Consider the following 23927-nt stretch of genomic DNA (forward strand, 5'->3'; position numbering starts at 1 on the left):
AGTGATTTTACGTTAAGATGGCTCAGCTAGCAGTTGGTATTAGAAATGTGTACTTGCTGAGGATATGTTACTGGATGCCCAATGGATGAATTTACCAAATTATTTTTGATTAACCTTTAAAAAACACGTGGAATTAGGGTTGACGGAGGGACTTGGCATTGAGAAGGAGGCAGATACCAACTGTTGCCATGTATTGTGTGCATGAGGCACTAAACAGCAGGGCATTCATCACAATTTTACGCTAAATAATTTCGTTCAAGACTTTTTTGCTTTAAATGAGATTCATTATATGAAAATTATGAAAGGTCTAAACACTTTTTGCAGCATTACAGCCAGAATGATTTAGTTCTATGCTTATACCCTGCATGAAGGCTTTTGGTCTTAGTTTTAGACATATCAATCACTTTCAGAAACCCGAGGAGAACGAAATTTTTTGCATGAACGTCGGAGAATTTAGAAACGCACCTTTGCCCAGGTCTCAGGGGTCGCGTTAGACAAAGGGCCTAAAAACCATTCACCGCAGAGCCCGTAAATAAAGTACTACTACTTTCTTATTGGGCGGCTGTGCACTCTCGACCAATCACAGTAAAAATTTGTTTTTCAGCCTTCGTCGGCATGAGCAAAGACTGAAAAGGCCACGAATCTCCTGGCGCCGCTTAGTCCGCCTCTACAGTCCCCACCAGGTGCTACATTGCCGGACCACTCTTACCCGACTCACGCTGTCAGTTTTTACAGGACGGGATTTGGCCCCAGGTCCCCCCAACCTATCGACCCCCTTCCTTTTTTCCCCCCAATTCGTATAATTTAATTTTCCAGTAATACCTGCGTTGACAAGTATCATCAGTAGCTGGGTGCTTGTCGACGGGCCTGATGAGACCTTTTGACTGGCTACGTCGTTGATAATGGTCAACTTGACCTCCGTGCCATTCTGCAAGGTGGGCCTTCCTTTTGATCATTTCCTAATCGAACGGCGCCACAAAGGCGTCGCGCGTATCGACGTTTCAGTCTAATCCGTTTATAGGAGATCCGTGCAATGGAAGGTGTTTGGAATACGAATGAGAGAGAGAATGCTAATTTCCGATTAGTTACGGTTAATCTTTTGCCCTTTGGAGTGATACGGATTTCCAATAGCATACAAAAATCCACTACCATTTTGATCTTGAAGTTGTAAGAAAATTTTGCTGATAAAAGCTTACTGTTCGTGAATTTTTGTTGTACAATCACTTTCTTCTAACAATTAATAGTTTTACAAAAGTCACTACTTTTCATTTACTATGACTGTTAATGTCTTTGAAAAGCAGCAATTGTCAAACTGACATATTGTCCTCCAGCTTTTTATTATTATGTGTATAAAGAAATGTACAATTCAAACGTTTTAATTTACTGCTTACATATCTTTTGGTTCAGAAATTTGAGTTCCGAGTCCTGGTACGGTGCAAGTTTATTTTTCTGCCAGGGATCGAGTGATACGATGATTTGCATAATGTTCCCTCTCTGTCTCTCTCTGTCTGTCTCTCTCTCCCTGGGTTTCTGTCGACGGTGAGGGCAAAAACCATAATAACGGCATCAGTAGCAATCAAGCGTCTGACTGACTAGGTGACAAAAACAATCTGTCACCATTAGTGGTCATAGTAAATGAAGTACCGTCCCTTTCGTAAACTGTACACATAGACGCACGCGTAGTTTTACACACACACAAACAAACACACGTGTTATACATACATTTACATAAGTATTATATATATATATATATATATATATATATATATATATATATATATATATATATATATATACATGTATAATGTAAAATGTGTGCCCTTGATAATGCAATGGATATTGCGAAATGCCGTCGGCTACACTAAACTTTGTCAAGTGTTCTTGAGCCTTTCCTTGATGTCCTTATATTGGGCTTCTGCCTTCATCATCTTACATGTGTATGTATATATGTATATTAGTGTGAATGTACGTATATTAAAATGTCGATAACAAACACCTAATCAAAATACGACATGCCATGTAAGTAAGGAAAGCATCCCGACGCGCGCACGATTCCTGTATAAAAGCGCGAATCATTGGGACCGCATTTAGTCAATGAATGGGGATGTGAATTCGAGACAGGATTCCGCGCATTCCTTCGCATGATAATGAGAAAATGTCATCCGTGGGAGAGGACCTTTTGGGACCCGCAAAGAAAAAGAAAAAGAAGAAGAAGGCGTTTAATAATTGTTTCCTTGTTTACATGCGAGGATAACGGTGCTAGTTCTGGGCTATCTTTAAAGATAACGAAGTGAAATTATCTTCAATCTACGCGAAGAGACAATGGAGCTATCTTTCATCTGCACTGAGAGCTGGTGGTGCTGTTCTCATTTATGCAGATGTCTAATAAAGGTATCTACCATTTATATTTTAAGATAGCGTACCTGTTTGCAGGCATATTTACAGATAACGTAGCTGTCTCGTCAACATTTAAAGATAGCTTAGCTGCCTAACATCTGTATTTACAGACTGGAGCTGTCTAAATCTGTATTTAAAGATGGTGGAACTTTCTCTCAACCACAGCATATTTCTGTACATCGTAGGTTTCCCGTTGGAATTTATAAATAGCGGTGGTTTGTCACTTATACTGAAAGGCTGGGAACTATCAAACTTGTCTCTCTGCATATTAAGGTAATGGAACTGTTTCTCGTTAGTAGTTAAAGTAAAGCTTTCTATGATCTGCATTCAAAGATACACGGGTTGCCTGCCAATCATCTCCTACAGAAAAGGAGCCCCTGCCCAAAAGGATTGACGTGTTAGCGTTACTGATGTTACTGATACTGTTTTGTGCGTAGATATGATACAATTTGTCAGTGCAGAGTAGATATAGTTCGCGTGGCAATAAATATGTTTTTAAAATACGAAAGAATGCCATCAGGACTTCACATAAATCAGCGTTGGACATAAAAGAAAAATGAATAAAGAGAGTAATGAACGAAGACTAGAATACAGTGATAGTTCCGATCCTTAAATGAAAGGAGGTTATAGGACTTGGATAAAACTGTACCTAGGAAGTCGTTCCATATAAAGTGGGCGCATATTGCTAAAAGGCTATAAAAACTAGGATATGAATTATTCACCTAATGCTATAAATTATGTTCTGTTTGGCGGCCGGAGGATTAAATGCTTGATTATAGTGAATATGAAAAGGAAGAAAGCAGAAACGAAAAAGTAATTGGCCGTATTTGCAATAAAGTTGAATAATAAAGTTAGGAAATTCTACGCTAAAGTTTGACTGTTAACATAATGCGAACAAGACGAACGTATTACGTTTTTTTTTTTTTTATAAGAAGATGACAATCACGCACTTCTTTTCCATTACATAACAAAGCCCTGAATAGAGAAGAGGGAGGAAAAAAAAAAGGAATGAAACGTATTTTTCTCCGAAGACGAGAGGCGTTTATACGATCGTTGTAAGAGCGTGATTACAGCAAGTAACGAGGCAATTCGTTGCCCAGGGCAAGGCTACGAGTCCCGCCCTTTCGTTGTTGAATCAAATTCCCTTTGCGAAAAGCGCATGCGCATGGAATATACCAAGTAGGTGTTATCAACTCATTTGCTTATTTCTTGAGGCTTTTTTTCCTCGAGCACATTTTTCCTCGGATAAATCTTTGTTTATTAGTCACAACACTACGGAAATGATAATAAATTGTCATTTAATAACCTCGGGCAGTAAAATCATTGTAGATTTCATTTAATTACCAATTAATGAAGATGTCAGCATGTACAGAATTCTTGGGCTTTAAGAATCCAGTTATACATCTGTAAGTCCTAAGTACTTTTCACATTCATTAATCTGACAGCGGTGGAACGACTTAAGTTATTCGTGAAGAGGCGCTGACAGCATTTGCTTCGGTCAAGACCTTCTCGGACAGGAACATTGTGCTGCTACTTACAGAAAAGACTCGGACGTTAACGGGTATTGCAACAGTGAGTTGTCAAGAATCCTGCTTCTGTTTATTTACTGCATATATGGGAGAAACACCACTGAAACTTCGTTCCTGGTTTGGGCTGGGTAATAAAAATACGTTTCTTTCCCAAGGACGAGGCAAACACGCCGGCACGTGCTGAAAATGTACACATATACGAATATAAACACACTCATTCACAGATACAATAATCCACACAAGAAAATAAGCGTAAACACACGATTATAGATCCGAGCACGTACCAGGAAATTTGGAAACTGCTCCAATTATCCGCGGTCATGTAAACACAGCCTACAGAAACTCCCTACGACTTCAAACACGGCTGACGGTGTTTACTTTCCCAAATATGTGCAGTGCCTCAGCCCACGGCTAGAAGGAAGTGACTGCTCCGAATGCAAGTTCTGGCGTTGCCTCTGTTTACTGTGTGTGTGTGTGTATGAACACTCAAGAGTAAGTTATCTTTACCTTTTCTATATGCATTTGACTAAGCGCTCCTTCACCGGGAGATTTTTCAGTTTGCATGTTAGCTAACAACAACAAAATGTATTTACTTACATAGGAAGTAAATCGACGAAAAAAGGAGAAAGCACACAATCACGCAAGTGGAACATTGCTTATGCAGGCAAGATACACAGTACACGGACGTACAGAACGTGACGTTGGCGAAAAATTGTCTTGACCATCAACAATATTCCAAGACGACCGCAGTTCACATTGTCACTCATAACGTGGTTATTCCAAACCTGCTTATTCCACATAAATGCTCTTGCCCCATGTCAGTTGTCTAATTCACCGTGATCTGGATTGAAGTACCGTCAGTCGAAATATATGGTTTTGTCTAGTTAACAGTATTTGTATGGAACTTTTAAATTTCCAAGAACATTCTGAGATTACAATAAAAAGACATACATATTCTTCTTCTCCTCAGCTTAAACCCCAGGCGATATCGCAGTTTATAATAATGAGCCTACTACTGCTGTTTTTATCACCAGTTGCTCATTTTGTCATTATCGTCAGTTTCATCAGTCATTATCTCCTCTGGCTTTTCCCTATTCAACTTTCATTGTACATAACGAGAAGCCGCTCTCGCTAAAATTGCTGACTTTTATCTCAAACTGAGGATTCTCTGAAACACACTCCGGTCCCAGAACGCTACATTCTCAGACTTCTTGATCAACCGGCACCTTACTCAGGGCTGGCTTATACAGTCCTCATAGGTTCCATGGCTGCTAATGATGGCCAAACGCATGTGTCTTGTATCAGGGTAGAAAGGTATAATCTAAATTATTTTATGCTTCTATCATCGAGAAGTTTCGTTATAAACAGTGTTTTTAATAAGATCTCAAGTTAATACTCAAGGGTGATTGTCCATCTAGTTGATAATTTGGATTAAACCGCGCTTCTGGACTTTTCTTTCTTAAAGCTTTAACGCCTCTTCGTTCCAGTCGGTTGTCCTAAGTCTGGAGGTGCACTCCAGGCTTATTATTTACTTCAATACTGCCACATTGATAGGCCGCCGTGCCGGTATAAGACCCAACCAAGAAAGGGCCAGCTTTGCATCCAGTGAAAAACTTTTTTTATATCCAAAACTGTTTCTTAATCTCAGAATAGAAACTCAATATATACCATAATTCTCTCTCTCTCTCTCTCTCTCTCTCTCTCTCTCTCTCTCTCTCTCTCTCTCTCTCTCTCTCTCTCTCTTTCAGTTCAAGTGGTAACACCTAAAATTCATGATGAAATAGACCCAAAGCGAACAAATACTATAACTTTTATGGATTCTAAAAAGGGAACTCATATTTCTGCTGCCAATCTGATAAAGGAAAAGAATTGGATAGGATGTGAATATGATTCATGGTATCATCGAAAGTGTTTCCTTAGATGGCCCCAGTGAAGATAGCATCAGGTAGCCTAAGGTGGCTGTGCCCTGTTTGTATTTATAGATATCATTGAATGAAGAATGAATTGGTGGATGTGAAAATGAAAAATCAACTGCATATGAGGCGAGACGTAATGACTGGCGAGCGTGATACTATAATTGCTGAGTGGGATGAACAAATTGCTCAACTTGAGGATGTACGAAGGGAGTCACGTGATGACATGATGAACTTTCCTCGGGTCATTGACTCAGAGATTGAGAATATCATGGAGATGGAATGGTAAGAAGTGAAACGAAGATGGCAGCTCCTAGCGTAGAGAGGAAAGCATATGCAGATATAGTCAAGGAAAAGCATTTGTTAATAATAAAATCAACAGAAGGTTCAGGCAAAATTGCTGAGAAGATAACGGGTGGTTGCTGATTTCAGGATATTCCATTTATTAATACGAAGTCTCCCTCAAAGAGTAATGTTGTTGTCAATTTCAGAGATGAGGCAGCGACCAGGGTGCGTAACAGTGTGGGGGCTGAAGTAAAATAATTGGGAAATCGAAACTAAAAATAATGACTTGTGGCGCTTATGATGAGGCACATGGCGTAGCTGGAGCGTTAATTGACAGAAACGACTTCTAAAGCCTATCCCTGACGTAAGGGCAAAGATAAAGTTGCTATTTAGTAAACCTGTTGCAGGTGGGACTGCCCACTTCATTCTAATATGTGAACCTGAGATTCGCAGGGCTATACACGAGAATGGTGATGAAACCTTTCGATGGGGAACACATAACAAATGTGACAGGTATCATGAGCTGACCTACTTCTATTGTCAGATGTGTGGGCATCCAGAGGACTGCAAAAATAGAGGTGGTAAATATGGTAGTATTGGTAATCACGTAGCAAAAGAATGCATCTCGAGTGAAGTAAAGTGTATAATTGTTCGAGACAGAAAAGAGAAGACACCGTCCATCGGGTGAGCTCGAGAAACTGTAAAGCTCTGGATGCGGAAATGATGAAAGTAGTAGCAACGCCGATCGTGGACACAAATGTTGAAATCTTACGATGTGGATTTGTAAATATTAAGTCTGTCGGTAATAAAACACTGCAATTAGAGAGCTGATAAATGAAAAGTCTGTTGATATAGCGGCTGCTGAAACGTGGTTATATTATTGTGATACTGCTAATAAATGACATGACGTCCCGTACTCATGCCTTCTTGCGCATTCAAAGAGAAAATAGGTCGGGGCAAGAGTTGTAGCCTTCTAAGATGTAAGCTTAGGAAGAATAAAAAAAATTGAACAGAGCGGCGTCGGGATTACGCGTGTATTGCATGAGTTGCACCGGCCCCTTATCGAAGCTAGAATAATGTTTAAAATATGTGTAATGACTCTCCAAGCTACGAAGACTGGATGTCCAAAATATTTGAATGATTTGATGCATACAGTACAACCAACGGATAGAATCAACACAAGAACAGCTACAGATGGTCTCAAGTTATTTGAGCCAAGATATGATCCAAACGTATGCTCTTCTAGAGCCTTTAAATTTGCAGCTCCAAGACTACAGTGAGCTCCCATTTGATGTCAGGACTGAAACTATCAAGTCGTTCAAGAAAAAATGTAAGACTTTTTTCTGAGTGCTGTTACGGTGTGGACTTGACAATTAATATGGAGTACACCGTATAGAAAATCTCCGAATGTCTCTGCATCATTATTATGTGTGTGACGAGTTGAGTTTGCGTGTGTCGCAGAGCGCCTTTGGCAAAGGAACCTAGGAAAAAAAAAATAACAGTAAAGAGTTTCTGTTTTCCTTTCCATCCTTTAAAGGCATTGCATTAACGTCTTTCAAGAAAAAACCCTTCCCTTTTTCTCTCTTCAACTGCTGAATCATGGATGAATTCCCTGTGCAGGAAACCTTCACAACATGAGCAGCTTCAGAAGTTGACAATGAAGGCCTATCAGCAGGTCATAGAATCCTCCCACACGTACTCCTCTCCAATAGGCTACCTTTTCCACAAAATCTATCCACTCCTGTCTAGGTTTTCCTCTCCTCCAAACTGTACATTCTTTTCAACAAAGCTCTGTCATCACCCATTCTTCCCACTTGACCGACCTATCTCTCAACGCTGTCCATCCTGTCAACTGCGCCAACCTTTCTACGACTTTTGCGTTCCTGTACATTTCTCAGCCTTTCAGTTCTTCCCATGCCGCATACACTAAACAAACAACTCATTCCTATGGTCCCAATCTACCGTAGGTGGATAGTGCCGTCAGTGCACCTCACACGGTGCACTGTTGGCATTACTTAAGGTTCTTTTCAGCATCCCTTCGGCCCCTAGCTGCAACCCCTTTCATTCCTTTTATTGCACCGCCGTTCATATTCTCTTTCTTCCATTTTACTTTCCATCCTCTCCCAACAATTAATTCATAGTGCAACTGCGAGGTGTTCCTCTTGTTACACCTTTCAAACCTTTTTTCCTGTCATTTTCCGTTTCAGCGCTGAATGACCTCATAGGTCCCAGCACTAGGTCGTTGGCCTAAATTCTATATTTTATTTTATTCTATAGCTCCAATCTTTTTTCTTTTACTTACATTCAGCATCCACAAATCACTTCTATAATGGAGACTTGGCTCAACAACCTTTTATACGTTCCAACCCTTGATTCAGTAGACGCGCCAACTTCTTCCCAGCCTTTTGCAGTATCCTGATACTTTCCTTGCATCACCTGTTCCGTGACCCGCCCCTTTGCTCATCCTACCACCATCCTGATTCATAACCATGAAGACTACGTATTTTTATAACACTCTCTCTGTAACACACACACACACATATCTACACACATATGTATATACACACACACACACATATCTACACACATATGTATACACACACACACACACACACACACACACACACACACACACACACACATATATATATATATATATATATATATATATATATATATATATATATATATATATATATATGAAAATAAAGACCTTATTAAACACTGTTTGAACGTTGAAACCACATACTTCGAGCACTTCCTTCTGAGGCCCTGTTCACTGGAAGTGCTCGAAATATATGGTTGCAACGTTCAAACAGTGTTTTATGGGCCTTTTTATTTTCATATTACACTGTTGTATTACAGTAAAAGACATTCACATATATATATATATATATATTATATATATATAAAACTTATTATTCTAAAATACGAACTAACATATCAGTAGCAACCCGTTGACAAATATCAGGGTTGAAACTGCAATTGACAGCGCCGGAATGTTTGTTCCAATTACTTTTAATGTTTGTGACAATTTCTTTTTATTTACGCTTTGATCTCCGGGTTAATTGTATCTGAAAGAGGAGAAGGAATCTTCATTTATTTAAACATATACGTGTATATATATATGGTGTCTGTGCGTATTCAGATATGATGCAGTAACAAGCTATAAAATGTAAAGTGAGAGCAACACAGCATTACAATCATAATTCTGAATAGCGAGTATTTCAGGCCAGCTGTAATTTCCTGTAGATCAAGAAAAATGTCACTTTAAAACTCACTACACGAATGGCCGTCTGTAATTTCGCTCAGATATTCAGGTTTAAGGTTGCAGAAATGCAGACGATGTCCAGTTCAAAACAAAACAAAACACTGACGCCTGGCGGTTGTTTTGTTTTGATGTGCAACATGAGATAACGATTATTAGATCTCGCTGTTCATAATCCGTAGAGTGTTTAATCTGGTTATCTCATAATTTTTAGCAGATACCGGTAGTTTTCAAGTCACCGAGAAGGAATATTATGGTAAGATCAAATAATAGACCTGATTATCATATACGACAAACGTAGACCTAACATGCCGGTCATTGACTGATGACCTAGGCTTAGGCCTATGTCGAGGATTAAAACAGTTCTAGTATAGGCCTGTGGTTATAGTGACTGTTGCAAAAGTTGGATATGTAGATTAGGTTGTGTCCAGAATTGACGTGGAATTTCACCGTTTGACTGAGGCCTAGCTTTGGTTCTGTTTCGAGGGAGGATCCTACCCATGGTATATCCTTTCCAAGCCATAGGCCTATGTACCTTCGTGTGATCACTTACGCTACCCCAGAAACACCCTGTCTGGTTTTCGTATAGGCATCGCTAAGTGGTTTTCCGCCTGGTAAGCTTAGATCACAGTGAGATAAACCAGATTAAGATGCCAGGGTATATCTTTTTCCATGAACCATTGCGATTTTCCAAAGTTAGGCCTAGGGTTCTCCATGCTGTAATAGGCCTAGGCCTACTAGCCTAATTTAGATGTATAGGCTGAAAACTGAGAATACAATAGATAGGCTAATCACATTGGCCTGCTATAGGATCACTGCCGAGAGATGTATTCTTGCTGTTGTAGGTTAATATATGGTAATTCTGAGGAAGAGCTCCGCACGAAGATATTGTTTATTAATGAATTTTTTAACTTGAAAGTATAGAAAAGGGTGTGCATAATGCAGTACATGTGAGATAATTTGAGAAATATACTGAGTTAATGAGAAATTTACTGTCCGTTTATTATTTTTACTCATCCCTGAGGGGAGGCTGGAAATACGGCGTACCGCTGAGCTTCCACCATGTTTAATATGAGCCCCTCGGGGATAAAAGTAAATCATAAATAAAAGATGGTAAATTTCTAATTATCTTGGTGTATCTAATTATCTCACCGGTAATTCTAAGTATTAGCTCCGCACCTGTTTTTACCTTGGAAACTGTTTTTTTCTGCACTATTATGGCTTCTGATGCTGGTGGTGCATTTGTTTGTTGTCAGCCAAATGGAATGTCCCTTCGCCATGTTTAGTACTGGCCCGAGTGTTGGGGGGGTGCCGGTACCCATACGTTAACAAGTTATTGCACTTGCTCGACGCGATATGAATTGTTCCAAACAGACCTACCCGTGCTTTGACTTGTGAAGATCGCGTATGGTAACCCCTTGTTGGATGGACTTCAGGGGTTAATTACATTTATGCGACAAAAACTGAAGTTAAATCCATAATTAGCAACCAAAAAACTATAGAAAAAGTCAAGTTAGAAGGAAATCGCCGCTGCAGAGCTACTACTTAGATCTACCATCTCACCTGTACTGCATTACATAGGCTACACCCTTTCTATATTGTTCGGTCAAAAAATTTCATTAATAAACGATATCTCCATGTGGAGCTTTTCCTGAGAATTACCTAATGCCTACCTAAATTATCCTGCAGCTTAGCCTAAATTCACAAATTTTGAAAATGTGTAGCTTATTGAAGAGACGAACCATTATATTTCTACTTAGGCTATATCCCAGTCAAAGCTTAGCATTTTAGGTGCTCCACATATGTGACTAAAGGTTCTCCTTAAATTTTGGCATGCATATCTAACATAGGAGGCAGCATATTGCAGATTCCAATGTTATTAATATAACTTAAGTAGCCTAGGTTCCTCTTTTAAGATAATGTCACATGATTTATTATTGTTGGCATCTTGCAGTGCTTTGCCACCAGTGAAGTCATCAAAAATTTTATTTTTCATGATAATTTTGTGTGCTTCATGGGCAGTCGTATATGATTTGCATTTAGCTGAGTAACACTGTACATTTAATACCAATACAGTCACTTTATCATTTCCATCATTATGCTTAAGGGATAATTACCAGTTTTCCATATAATTGGCTGTCATATGATAGTAAATGTGTCATGGGCCAAGGCCTGTGACAATTCTGCCCCACTTATTAAAGGAAAATGTTCCTAGAAAATAGTATGTAACTATTTCCATTGGTAATGCTTCCATTTTTGTGATTTAATATGTTTTACTGTCAGTTAGAGGTATGTATTGGACATATTGAACTGTGTTTCATTCTTCTTGCATGACTGAAGGTGCCAGCCTTTGGCGGCAAAATGACGAAGATGCCTGATTTCAGTTTTGCTAACATTACGTTGTTAGCTGTTTGTGTAAACTTTGGTGGCAAGATGCAGAAAGGTGCCAGATGAGCCTGTAGTCTCATGTTCTTAAGCTGTACCATAACTTAATGTAGACAAGTAGACAAGACTACTGTAAATTTTGTTTTATTTGCTGCTGGCAAGATGTGTCAATTTGTTATGTCAGGTAATCCCTACTTTGCTGTGTTCAGCAACAATGTTGCTGTTCCCATAGAACATCTGCAAGTTCTGAAATTGATTCCACGTGTAAAATACTACCAACAGATTATATGCTCAGAGGAATTATGCTGATAGTCTCACCCACTTAATAATACTCCAGTACAGTTGAGATATGTCAGAATCTTACTAGCCTATTCATAGCCTATGTCTTACTCAGGTGATTATGACACAGCTAGTTTTTTTTTTTTTTTTTTTTTTACATTCTTTAAGTAATGAATCCTTGTTTTGAATGGTGAATTTGAAATGAGATTTAATAAAGAACTGAAGAAGCTCTCTGTCGTAAATGGCAACATGCAACTGGATAGTAGGATAGAATGAGTTAATGTTAAAATTGAATGCTGTTTGCTTCACCATACCAGATTTTCCAGTTGTGGGAATTTTTTGTCAGAAATGAAGTTAAATAGACCCAAGGATGTAAGATTTTAGCTATCTTAAAACCATAGCTAGGATTAACTATAAATTTCCAGGTATTTAGTTTTTTCAGCTTTTATAAATAGCTTGTTGTACATAGTAATGACTTAAGCTGATCACTTTAAAATATATTTAGAATGTTGGAGAATATAAGCTATTGCACAAACAAAGGTGACAATATGTTTCAGCAAGTAGATTTTGCTAATTTTTGGTTAGTTTCATTATATAGAATTTTTACTGTTTTTTTTATGAATGTCAAATACTAGTCCTTCATGGTTGTTGCATAATGCAACACAACCTTTCTGTATTGCAGGTTATACATCAAAATATTTACCTTGTTCATGTGAGCTTTATTCTCCTAATAATGCCCTCTCAGGGGGAGGCCTAGGCTTTCATAAATTTTCAGTCATTAAAGCCCCTGGAGCAGAGTTGATAGAAATCAAATAGTCTACTTTTTTCCCCATCCCAAAATGCTTCAGATCATTCATGATACAGTACTGTACTGTATTTCCAAATCTTCAGAATAAATTTGTCACTACTTTTGTTTACATTTTCAAATTTATATGAGTTGAAAATTGGTCTGAGTGGGAGGAATGCATTTAGGCAAGAAATGCCTTACAAATGAATTGTATAACCTGGGTATACTATATTATTCAAAATAGTTTACTACAGAGTTCAGAAGTTATGTAAAGTGTATCAGATAGGATAATTTTGATGCAGGTTTATACTGTATTTAAGCTCATGAGTAAGACATGTAACAAAATGGTGTAATATGAAATTTTCGAAGGGGTTGGAAGAATTTGTTTCGTGCAAAATGTTTGAGTAAGGTATCTACGTCAGTACTCTAAAGAGGAAGATGAACTATAAAGTACAAGATGGAATTTCTCTTTCAGTTATGTACAGTATACCACCTGTCTCTATTTATTGATTTATGCAGAAAAACCTTTATTACTCCTTTAAATATGCTAGTCTTGGGTTAAAAAAGTAGAACTGCTGCATAAGGAGAGTTTATATGTTATGAAGAAGATATTAATGGCTTGCACTATACAGTAATCTGTTGAATGTACGGGCAGTGCTAGTGGATGTAAAGGTGAACATAAAAAAGCAATTGCAGAAAAAGAATACTTTCTGTACTTGAGTCAAGTCTGAATGGATGATGAGGTTGTGACTCTTGGTGGGTAATGTTGAGTGGTAATATTCATGCTGGGGGATATTAGATTAGAAAGAGCAATTCAGTAATGTAATTAGCTTACTCCAGTCTGTGTGTTGGAAGATCTCTTGTCAGAGATTTGTAATTTTGAACAAAATGTCATGTTTGTAACAATGTTTGATTTGTACTGTAACATAATTATTTTGCATCTGTTTGATTTTTTACATTTTTTTACACTTGTGAGTTTGTTGCTTATTAAGCCTTTGTTAGAAATTCTGCTTTATATTTTTTTCCTTATTCTAAATGCATTTTATTGTATTTTGTTGTGATTTTGTTTCAGTCTTAAAATTTGAACATTTGATACTGAACTTGGTTAGTGTGACTGCATTGTGTTGAAATAAAAATTTTATGTGACAGAAAGGATTTTATAAGATTTTTTTGTACCCTTTCAGTTTCTTCTGCAATGGGTACCAAAATATTCAGTATTGCTCTAGTGGTTGCATTTGCTGCCATCATAATAAATACCTACATGAAAAATAAGGTCAGGAGTTATTCATGAGTTTTATAACCTCTTTATATGTATATACGGTATATGGCATTATGGATATCTAAATGGTGTGCTAGTTTTAAGGATTGCTCTTCCCACATCCCATGAATTTATTTGGTATCTCAGGCACGCTCCAATGGTAGGGTTGATTTTTTCCATAGTGCTTTGCACTTTAATAAATGTAGTTCCTTGAGTATCCCTTACCATTTTACAGTGTCTTGAGAGTATCTGTAATTTACTGTTAGGTAGAACCTTAATTGGTGTTGTTTTGTGTAAGGTAATTTGGTGTGGCATTTTCAAATGCATATACTGTAGTAAAGCCCATTCATTGGTTTTCAGAGTGCATGTCGTTAGTTGTGTTAAGAGAAAAGCAAATAGAGAGCTGGTGTTTTATGCTGTATTTAACTTGTTCTTGAAAAGGCAGATGCCACACCTCTTCTTTCCCTTGCACGAATAAGTCATTGTTAAGAATATAAAGTATGACTTAGCTCAAGTTTAATTCCTCACTCCATTTGGCACCAGCTTAAACCATATACAGTATGTAGCACTTAAAGTACTGTACAGTATGTTGAAATATGAGAATTTTTAAGAAGAGCCATGCTCTTTTTTTTCTTATAAGTTGTTAAGTTGAAGTGTAAATGTTTTAACAGTTTATTTCACATTTTTATATAGTATTTTACTGCCGTAATAGGTTTGTTATTTCTCAAGATATTTATGAGGGAGCACTTGACGAAATATCATATTAGTGATAGCCTTCAGTTCAGTGATTAGACAATTACTCTTGTAGTACAGTAAACTGAACTGTGTAACTGAGGAGTCTCTCTTCACTAAATGTGAAAAATTACGGTTGATACCCTTTCTTTACGTAATCTAAATTGTCAACATTCCTTTGCATAATTAGTCTAGAACATGTGAAGACCATCTTGTACTGAAATTATTTGCAGCATCAGAGAATGTTGTTACGGATTTTGAATGTACCTTATCGTGAATTTTATTTTAGTAGATCTAACTGCTTCTGATGATGTGAAACTCATCAAAACATGTTCTGAAAGCTAAAGAAAAGTGGTTTCTGTTATACAGTACAGTATGTGCTTTTGATTTCATTTGCTTGAAATTATAATTGTCATGTACAGTACTTGAAATTATGTTGCAGACTCCCTTACTATGGTACATATAAATTTTCCCATACCTTATGCAGACCAGAGTACAGTATTTCCTTTTAGTGTCAGTTATCAATGAATGCTTAAATATAACAATAGTATCCTGTTTAAAATACCATTCATTCTGATGTTGCCCCTCATACCTTAAGTGCATGACTTGTTTTCGTGGCTTGTGTTTGCTTAGTTTTGTGGTGTTTTGGCTTGAAACTCCCCTTTTTTATATTGTTGTCATTGTATCTTTCTTCATTTCTCTTGTGCTTTGAAGTTTTGGTTTTACATTTGTGAAGTTACTGTGTGATATTATTTTGTGTACGATGCATTCCTGCATAAATACAGATTCTCTTATTTTACTTGTGCTTAATATGTTTTATCTAAAAGAAACAGACCCATTATTTACATAACAGCTTAGGGAATACAGTACTAGCAGTGGAGGGTGAGCTGCCATGGTAGATGGAAATCTCTAGCTCACATGCATCTAAAAAGTCATGTGATCACTGGCCTTCATCTGTTTAAGGTATTCTAGTTGCCAGCTAATAATCTTTTAGTACATATTTGTATGATATTTTGTATTGCTGGATTAAATATGAGATGAATTCTCTCCTTTTATGGTCCAGAACTTCATCTCTGCCCATTCTCCATGATTCTTTGGAAGTTCTTCACTGTTTCACTGTATGTTAATATGTGTGAATTCTGTTCAACAATTGTGGTAGTTTCGGTTCTTGTTTTTACTTTGCTTGATATAAGTACCCTGTACTGTTGTGTACTGAACATGCATTTACATATCCCACTTTGTGTTATGCCCGTTACGTGCTTTCCTTTATGTTATGTTAATATGAAAATTAAAATTTTGCTATCATTGTATAATATTTGAAGTATGGTTGTGGTTTTAGACAAACAGTACAATAACTTTGCTTCCAGGATGCAGCTCAGTTGATTGTCTTGTCTTTTGTTCATGACAATTTACCTGCCAGATATATATATAGCTGTGCATTTCTCCGAAATCAGACAGAATTTCAAAATCCCACAAGGCACACGTAGTGGCCAGGTGAAAAGATACCATTCCCGCCGCTTGGGAGGCGGAATCGGGAACCATTCTAGGCTTTCATTCAGATTTTCTTCTGTCGCTGCACACTGTTAACATCTGTTACAGTACCTCCGCTCTCTGATTTCGTTAACTTGCTTATTCTACGGTAAGTATTCTCTTGACTTTTTGGTTTTGATTTTGGTTCCATGGATTGCTACGCTTTTTCTGGATTGTGATTTTGCTGACCCTCACCTTTAACTATGTTGGTTCTAGTTCTGCTAGTTTCCGTGTATGTTGTATGAGTGATTGTAGGTGAGGGCTACCGAAGAAGCTGGGTAGAGCCCTCACTCTGTTTGTTTGAGTGTGCAAGGGGCATGTTTGTCTTATAGATGATCGATGTAAGGGAGTGTGAACCTTCTTCCCGGATGCAGACTGGAAGTCGTGATGATTCTATGTTCGCAAGTTGGAGCGTGACAGGGTTAGGAGGTCTTCCTCCAGGAGTGTAAAAAGAGTCAGGTTATTTCCTCTCCTGATATTCCCAACGTAGTTGATGTTGCACCTGTCCCTGTGGTTTTGCCTCTTCGGCCCTGATAGATATTGTGTCTGGAGTGGGGTTGAAAGCCCTGGCGCAGATCATCATGAGTTCTATCCAGGCGCTGAGAACAAAGTGACTTCTCCAAAGTGCTGTGAAGTGTAGTGCTCCCCAGTGTTGTGGAGGGGGCGCCAGATCGCCCCATAATGTTTAGCCTGGACCGCTGTCAGACTCCCAGGACTCAGAGAAGGCATGCCGAAAGCCGAGAAGGTTACGGGGCTTCTCCCACCGATCTGCGTCCCTTCGGCAGTTCCTGTTGTCGCTTCCCAGGCTGCCAGAATCGTGCCGCACGTATTCTCAGGACTGCACCCGTCCCTCCGAGGCGCCCTCCCCCGTAAGGGTGGAATTCTCGGATGGACTCGCCCTCTCAAGAGAGCTTCAGAGAAGAGGACGCCACGCGGTCTTCCACCGCCTTTTAGCTATTTTGATGCCTTTCCACCGCCACAGAAGAAGTCCAGATTTCAGTCTGATGAGGATGTTTGAGCCCCAGCCGCTCTCTATGGAGAGAACCTTTCTTGCTCCTGTGAGGAAGAAGAAGGTCCCCCTCGCCCTCGTCTTCCCACAGGGATTGTCTCTCTCCCAGACAGGATTCTTCGCCATCTAAGAAGATTTTGTTGGAGATGCAGCGACAGTTGTCTTCTCTTATTGCCCCGAGAAAGACTCTGAACCTCTGTTCCGTCGCAAGGACTTGACTTTGCCTGTCAAGAGATCAAGGAAGTCCCCTCTCCTGCTTTTCGTTCGCCGTCTCTGCTTCTTTCTCCTGTTTAAATCGCCTTGTCGCCCTGTTAGCTCTCTTGCCCATCGCCATCGCTTCGTCGTCAACAGGACGCTTCGCGCAGCTACCCAGTGACGCCGCCAGTTGCTCTTCAGACGCCTGTTCAGGGACGCGGCAGGACGCTCTTCCGGTTTTGGCGTGACGCCTGACACCGATTCAGGACGCTCTTCAAGACGCCGCTGGACGTCCTTCTCGTTGCTCTTCAGGACGCCCAGGAGCATTCAGTTTCTTCTGAGAAAAGGGGAGATCCCTTCTTCGGATTGGACCTCAAGGCCTTCGTTCCCCTAAAGGTTTTGGGTGACTGCTAGTTTCGCCCATTGATGAGGGAGAGGTTTCTGCGGTCGGATCCTGCTGGAAGTTGAGCAACCTTCTGCTTCCTCTTCTTCGGACTACCAGGTTTTGACCAGCTTCTTAAGGACTTGTTCGGGACAAGTTTAACCCGGGCTCCTCTTTCTCCTCCTTCTCAGTTAGCTTCTCCAAAGCTAGAGAGCTCTGGTTTTTTGAAGATGACTTCATCTTGGCTACCAAGAGGGCTTTCAAGAAAGTCAACATGTGGATGGAGGAACGGAAGTCCCATGGCAAGACTCCTCTTTCGCTGTGCCTCCATCTAAGCTTTCAGGCAAGGCTGGTATGTGGTATGAGACGGGAAGATCTCAGCCCTAGAGTTCCTTCCTCTTCTCAAGGGGGATTTTACCAGTCTTGTCGACGCCTCCAGAAGGTCTCGCCCTGCCTACTGCTAAGGTTTTCTTGGACCTTGTCAGAGACAGACCATCATCTCCAAGGTCTCTTCCGCACCATGGAGGTGTTTAATTTCTTGGACTGGTGTTGGGGAGCCTTGGATCTTAAGCTTAGAAGCCCGACTCTATTGCTTTGGGGGAGCTCTAGTGTCTTTGAACTGTATGGACAAGGTCAGTTAGGGATGCACCAGAAGAACTGGCGTCTCACTTTGTACGGGCCTCTTAAAGAAGAGGGCCTTGTTTTGTGACTTCATCTGTTCCAAGTCTGTCTCCCCTTCGCAAGGCAGAATTATTGTTCACCCCTTGTCCAACCATCTGTTTCCCCAGTCCTTGATTCGGGACATTTCCGCTAGTCTTAAGGAGAAGGCGCCATAAAGACCTGTTGGCTCATTCTGCCTAGGACGTCCTCCAGTAACTTCTTCTTCTTCTTCACGGGTTCAGTGTTGTCATCCAGAAAGAAGAAGCCCTTTCGTGGAGGAACTTCTTCCTCTAGATCGTCTCCTCGCAGGAAGAGGTTTTACCAGAGGAGCAGCCCCTCTAAACCTAGGGGCAAAAAGTGACTAGCACCTCCAGACACCTGTGGGAGCCAGGCTTTTTATTTTATGGAAGCCTGAGAACACGAGGGGACGGACTCCTGGTCTCTAAGTTCTTAGAGAAAGGTTGATCCTCTTCTCATGTTTCCACCCCTTTGCATCGCCCAGGGATCTGTCGCCTCCTACCAAGAGAAGCAACAGATTTTTTGGACCTCCTTGAGCAGTTGTTAGAAAAAAAGAGCTGTGGAACAAGTTCTGATTGGATTCTGAAGGGGTTCTACAGCAGGCTTTTCTTAGTCCTAAACAGTCGGGAGAGTGGAGACCGGTCCCCTAGATGCAGCGTCTTGAATCGCTTTTATTTCAAAGGACAGATTCAAGATGGAAACGTTCCAGTCGGTTCTGGGGCTTAAGACCAGGGGACTGGATGGTCTCTCTGGACTTACAAGACGCGTTTCCATGTTCCCATTCATCCTCAATCAAGGAAGTACCTGAGATTTGTGCTGGGGACGAGTCTTCCAGTTCAGAGCTCTCTTTCAGTTTAAGCACAGCTCCCATGATCTTCACGGTGATCATGAAATGTTGCAGGTGGCTTCACCTGGCGGGTGTTCAGACGGTGTCATTCTACCTGAGCGACTGGCTCATCCGAGCCTCTTCTGGGAGAAGTGTCTGGAGGACCTGACTCACACTGAATTTGACGAAGTCCTTGGGACTTCTTGTGAACCAAGAAAGTCCCATCTGATCCGACGCAGTCCATCGCCTATCTGGGGATTCAGATGATTCAGTGGCTTTCGAGCTTTTCCATCCCGAGAACGGCAACGGCATTGCTTAGAAAAAGTTTCGTCCTTTCTAGGAAAGAAACATGCTCGGTGAGGGAATGGATGAGTTTGCTGGGACCATTTCCTCGCTGGAGAAGCTTGTTTTCCCTGGGAAGGCTCCATTCAGACCTCTCCAGTTTTTCTTGGCGGAGAACTGGAGGACAAGGAGAATCTGAAGAGATTTGACGATATCTCCTTCTGTCAAGGATCATCTGAAGTGGTGGTTCGACCCTTGAAGCTTGCAGAAGGTTTTCTCTTCGCCTTCAGAGCCCCCGAATTTCCAGTGTTGTTTTCTCCTGACGCGCCCAGGAAGGATGGGGAGCAACACTAGGAGGGGAAGAAGTGTCAGGCACCTGGAGAGGGGAACAGGTGTCCTGGGCACATAAACCTCAAGGAATTGGGTGCTATCTTTCTGGCTCTTCAATTCTTAGAACCAAGTGTGGCAGGCAGAATTGTCCAGGTCAATTAGGACAATACCACAGCTCTAGCTTACTCAAAAACAGGGGTACTGATCCCCTTCCCTGTTTATCCTTGCGAGGGAGATCCTGCTCTGGGACTCATGCTCACGGGGTCACTATTCTCACGAGGTTCATTGCGTGGAGGAGAATATTCGAAAGCAGACCTTCTCAGTCGGCAAAATCAGCTGCTACCGACCGAGTGGACTCTTCACAAGGAGGTATGTTTGAGTTGTGGAGAATTTTGGGACGCCCCCTAGTGGACCTCTTTGCGACGCCCAGGACGGCAAGACTTTCCTTTATTGCTCTCCTGTCCTAGACCCAGGAGCAATAGTGTAGACGCCTCCTCTGGGACTGGAAAGGACCTCGACCTTTACGCTTTCCTCCCTTCAAGATCCTGGGAGAAGTGGATAAGAAGTTTGCAACGTCAGAAGGGAGCAAGGATGACTCTAATAGCCCCTTCTGGCCAGCAGCGGATTGGTTTCACAGAGACCTGTCCTTCCTAGTGGATTTTCCAAGAACGCCTTCCATTGAGGGTGGACCTTCTCAAACAGCCGCATTTCAAGAGGTTCCACCAAAACCTCCCGCTCTGAGTCTGACTGCATTCAGACTATCTCAAAGTTGGCCAGAGCAAGAGGTTTTTCGAGATCTGTGGCAAAGGCCATCGCTAATGCCAGGAGACCTTCTTCAAATGTGGTCTACCAGTACAAGTGGTCTGTTTTTCGAAGATGGTGCAGGAGCAAAGGAGTTTCCTCACCACGACCTCTGTACCACAAATAGCTGACTTCCTTTTTATCTGAGGCAGAAGAATAAACTGGCAGTCTCAACGATTAGGCTATAGAAGTATGTTATCGGGCAGTTTTTAGACACAGAGGCCTGAACTTGGCGACAACAAGGATCTTCACGATCTATTAAGATCCTTTGAGACTGTCAAGGTTCCTCAACTCAGGACACCTTCTGAATCTGATGTTGTCCCAGTTTCTTATGTCAGTGATTTTGAACCTCTGTCTTGGCTTCCCCTCAAAAACGTGTGAGAAAGCTGTCTTCCCAACGCTCTGGCGACAGCTAAGAGGATCAGTGAAGTGCAGGCATAAGCAAACATATTGGCTTTAGGGTCCTAATGCTGTATGCTCCCTAAAGTCCTTTGTTCTAGCCAAGAACGAGAATCCTTCAAACCCTTGGCCCAAATCTTTTTTGAAATCAAAGGTTTGACGGAAATACTTGGCAAGAATCAGAAAGAGTCTTGTGTCCTGTCAGGGCTCTAAGTTCTACTTAGCCAAGACCAAGAATACTAGAGGCTCATCAGACAATCTGTGGTGTTCGGATTAGAAGACCTGATCTTTCCCATGTCCAAGAATGCCTTAGCATTCTTTTAAGAAATGTTATTCGAGAGGCTCATTCCTCCTGCTTAGAAGTGACATGAGACTTCTGAAAGTAAAAGCTCATGAAGTTAGAGCTATCGCGATCCCATGGCTTTCCGAAGAACATGTCCCTTAGTGATATTCTTTGGTGCTACCTTCTGGAGAAGTAATTCAGTGTTCGGTCAGACACTTCGAGATGTGAAGACGACATTTGAAGACTGCTCTTCGCTGGGACCATACGTTTCCGAAGACACTATGTTGGGAGAAGAGAGGCAACACTTCATCCTATCCTTTAGGGTTAGGAGTATTTTTTAATCTTGTTGTTGTTTTTTTTCTGGTTGTTGGGTGGCCATTGAGGTGGACATCCCAAATTTTAGCCTATGCTAGGTTCTTTTTACCTTAGATAGGGCGGTCAGGTGGTTGGTCGTTGCTCCTTCTCCCTCTCTGTATGGTAACATGATCTAGTCCTATTGTGGTCACGCTCTTGGACAGGTCATCTGGAACTCTCCAGCTTTATAGGTCCCTACCTTGCTGGAGACTCTGGATTAGCAGCAGCAGGCTTGGGTGACAGATAAACTCTGGTCAGCTATGCTAACAGGTAAGGAACCAAGGCGTCATTCGCCTACATTTATTTGTTTCCTAAATCCTATTCTGTCTCTCTTCCCACCTCCAATGGTGGGATTCAGTTATATATATATCTGGCAGGTAAGTTCATGAACAAAATGATATTTTATGATAAAATAAGGTTTGTTCATACTACTGGCAGATATATATACTTTAGTGCCCTCCCACCCCCTCTTGAGACAGTGGCACTAGAAAATCTGAATAGAAAATGGGAATGGTTCCCGATTCCGCCTCCCAGCGCGGAATGAGTACTAACCACCTGGCCACACTGCGTGTGCCGCGAGTTTGAAATTCTGTCGGATTTCGGAGAAATACAGCTATATATATATCTGCAGGTAAGTATGAACAAACCTTATTTTATCATAAAATATCATTTTTTCTGTTATTTTGCCGTGGACAATAAATTATTTATTCATTCTCATGTTGGGTGTTTAAGTTTAGCATAAAACATTATCTTTGTTCTTTTATAAAGATTTACATGATGTACATGTACATGACTGGGAAGTTGATATTTTTTGGTAGGAAGAACAGCACCAGTCTTGGTTTCTGTGCAGTGCCTTCCATCTGAGGAACGAGTTTCCCTTTAAAAGAAAAAGGTATGCATCCTCATCAAAACAAAATGCAAATTCAAGATCATTTACATTTTCGGAAGGTATGCAAACCCAAAGTCTTTTTATCATAATTACTGTACTAATATAACTAACCCCTTATTTGTCCTTGTTGCCAAAGAGTGAGTGGATGATTCCTGATTCCCTCATTTGCTTACGTCGAATTCACTATCTTATTACCATGCTCCACCGACCATACCAACTTTCACTGAGTTTATATCCATTTAGAAAATATCAGATTTGTATACAGGTATTAGGAAAAATCCTGAATTTGCAGTTCCTCATTCAGTATACTGTACAGCATTCAGATTTGTACTTTGAGGATGAGGATGTCAGGAGCCTCTACTCTAAGGGAAACCCAGAGACTGAGTAATAATTCCACTGTCCTGGGACTGACTGTCCTTCTAGTTGCTTTCTTCTTCATGCTTGTTTTAGTTGTGAATGCAGTTAATGCAGCTCATGTCTCATACTAGAGTCTTACAGTGATTTCACTTGTTAAGTGTCTCTGTTCAGCCTTGGTTGGTGTATCCAAAGCCTGATGTACTTTTTGCCTTTAAGCTTTCTTGCTGGCATGGCACTTAATGTTTTTACAAATACCTTCATGAATATTCATCTCAAGTGGTGGTACTAATTCAGCCCTTCACTATTCAAAAGAGGGAGACCTCGGCACTCAGAAGTTAAGGGTATAGCACAGTACAGTATATGTTGTAGGGATTCTAAATATTTTAGTGTTTCGCAGCAAGATACCATATTTTGTAAGACAGTCTCTGGGATTCTTTAATTAGTTCTGTCTCTCTCTCTCTCTCTCTCTCATAAAGTAGTTGGTGGTTTAGGGAAGAACATAGGTACTTGGCAGAGAGCCATTAATGAGTTTTGTACCTTCACCAGCCTTTGTAGTAGGAGAGAAAACTGTATTTGCTTTGACTTTTTTTTGGACTGACTGGATCCTTAGCTGGGGGGTAATTCAGGTTCCATATCAAAACTGTTATATGGTATTTTCAACAATTTTTCTTGACATTCTTTCAAGTTTCTGCCATTCTGATTCTAATGAACGCTGTGTGATAATAAGATACTTTATAACCTTCTGTCTATGTGAGCGTATTGCCCTTGTTCATTTTTAC

The 23927-nt window shown here is 40.5% G+C and overlaps 1 protein-coding gene across 6 annotated transcripts in view; it reads left to right on the plus strand.

Moving 5' to 3' along the window:
- The first annotated feature begins 9434 nt into the window (after positions 1 to 9434).
- nmdyn-D7 (nucleoside diphosphate kinase homolog 7) overlaps positions 9435 to 23927 on the plus strand; it is a 63792-nt gene continuing 49299 nt past the window's right edge. For 2 of the 6 annotated variants that reach the window (XR_010852462.1, XM_067101274.1), the window contains exon 1: positions 9465 to 9648. Coding sequence is in view for 3 of the 6 variants with exons in the window: in XM_067101274.1 (XP_066957375.1) it covers positions 9646 to 9648 (3 nt within the window). In the remaining 3 variants the exon portion in view is untranslated. Of the gene's footprint in view, positions 9649 to 9873; positions 10007 to 14027; positions 14117 to 23927 lie in introns of those variants that run through there. The other 4 variants (XM_067101272.1, XR_010852460.1, XM_067101273.1 and 1 more) reach the window with 4 other exon arrangements.

The sequence above is a fragment of the Macrobrachium rosenbergii genome, chromosome 56 (genome assembly GCF_040412425.1).
Source record: "Macrobrachium rosenbergii isolate ZJJX-2024 chromosome 56, ASM4041242v1, whole genome shotgun sequence".
Classification (NCBI taxonomy): domain Eukaryota; kingdom Metazoa; phylum Arthropoda; class Malacostraca; order Decapoda; family Palaemonidae; genus Macrobrachium; species Macrobrachium rosenbergii.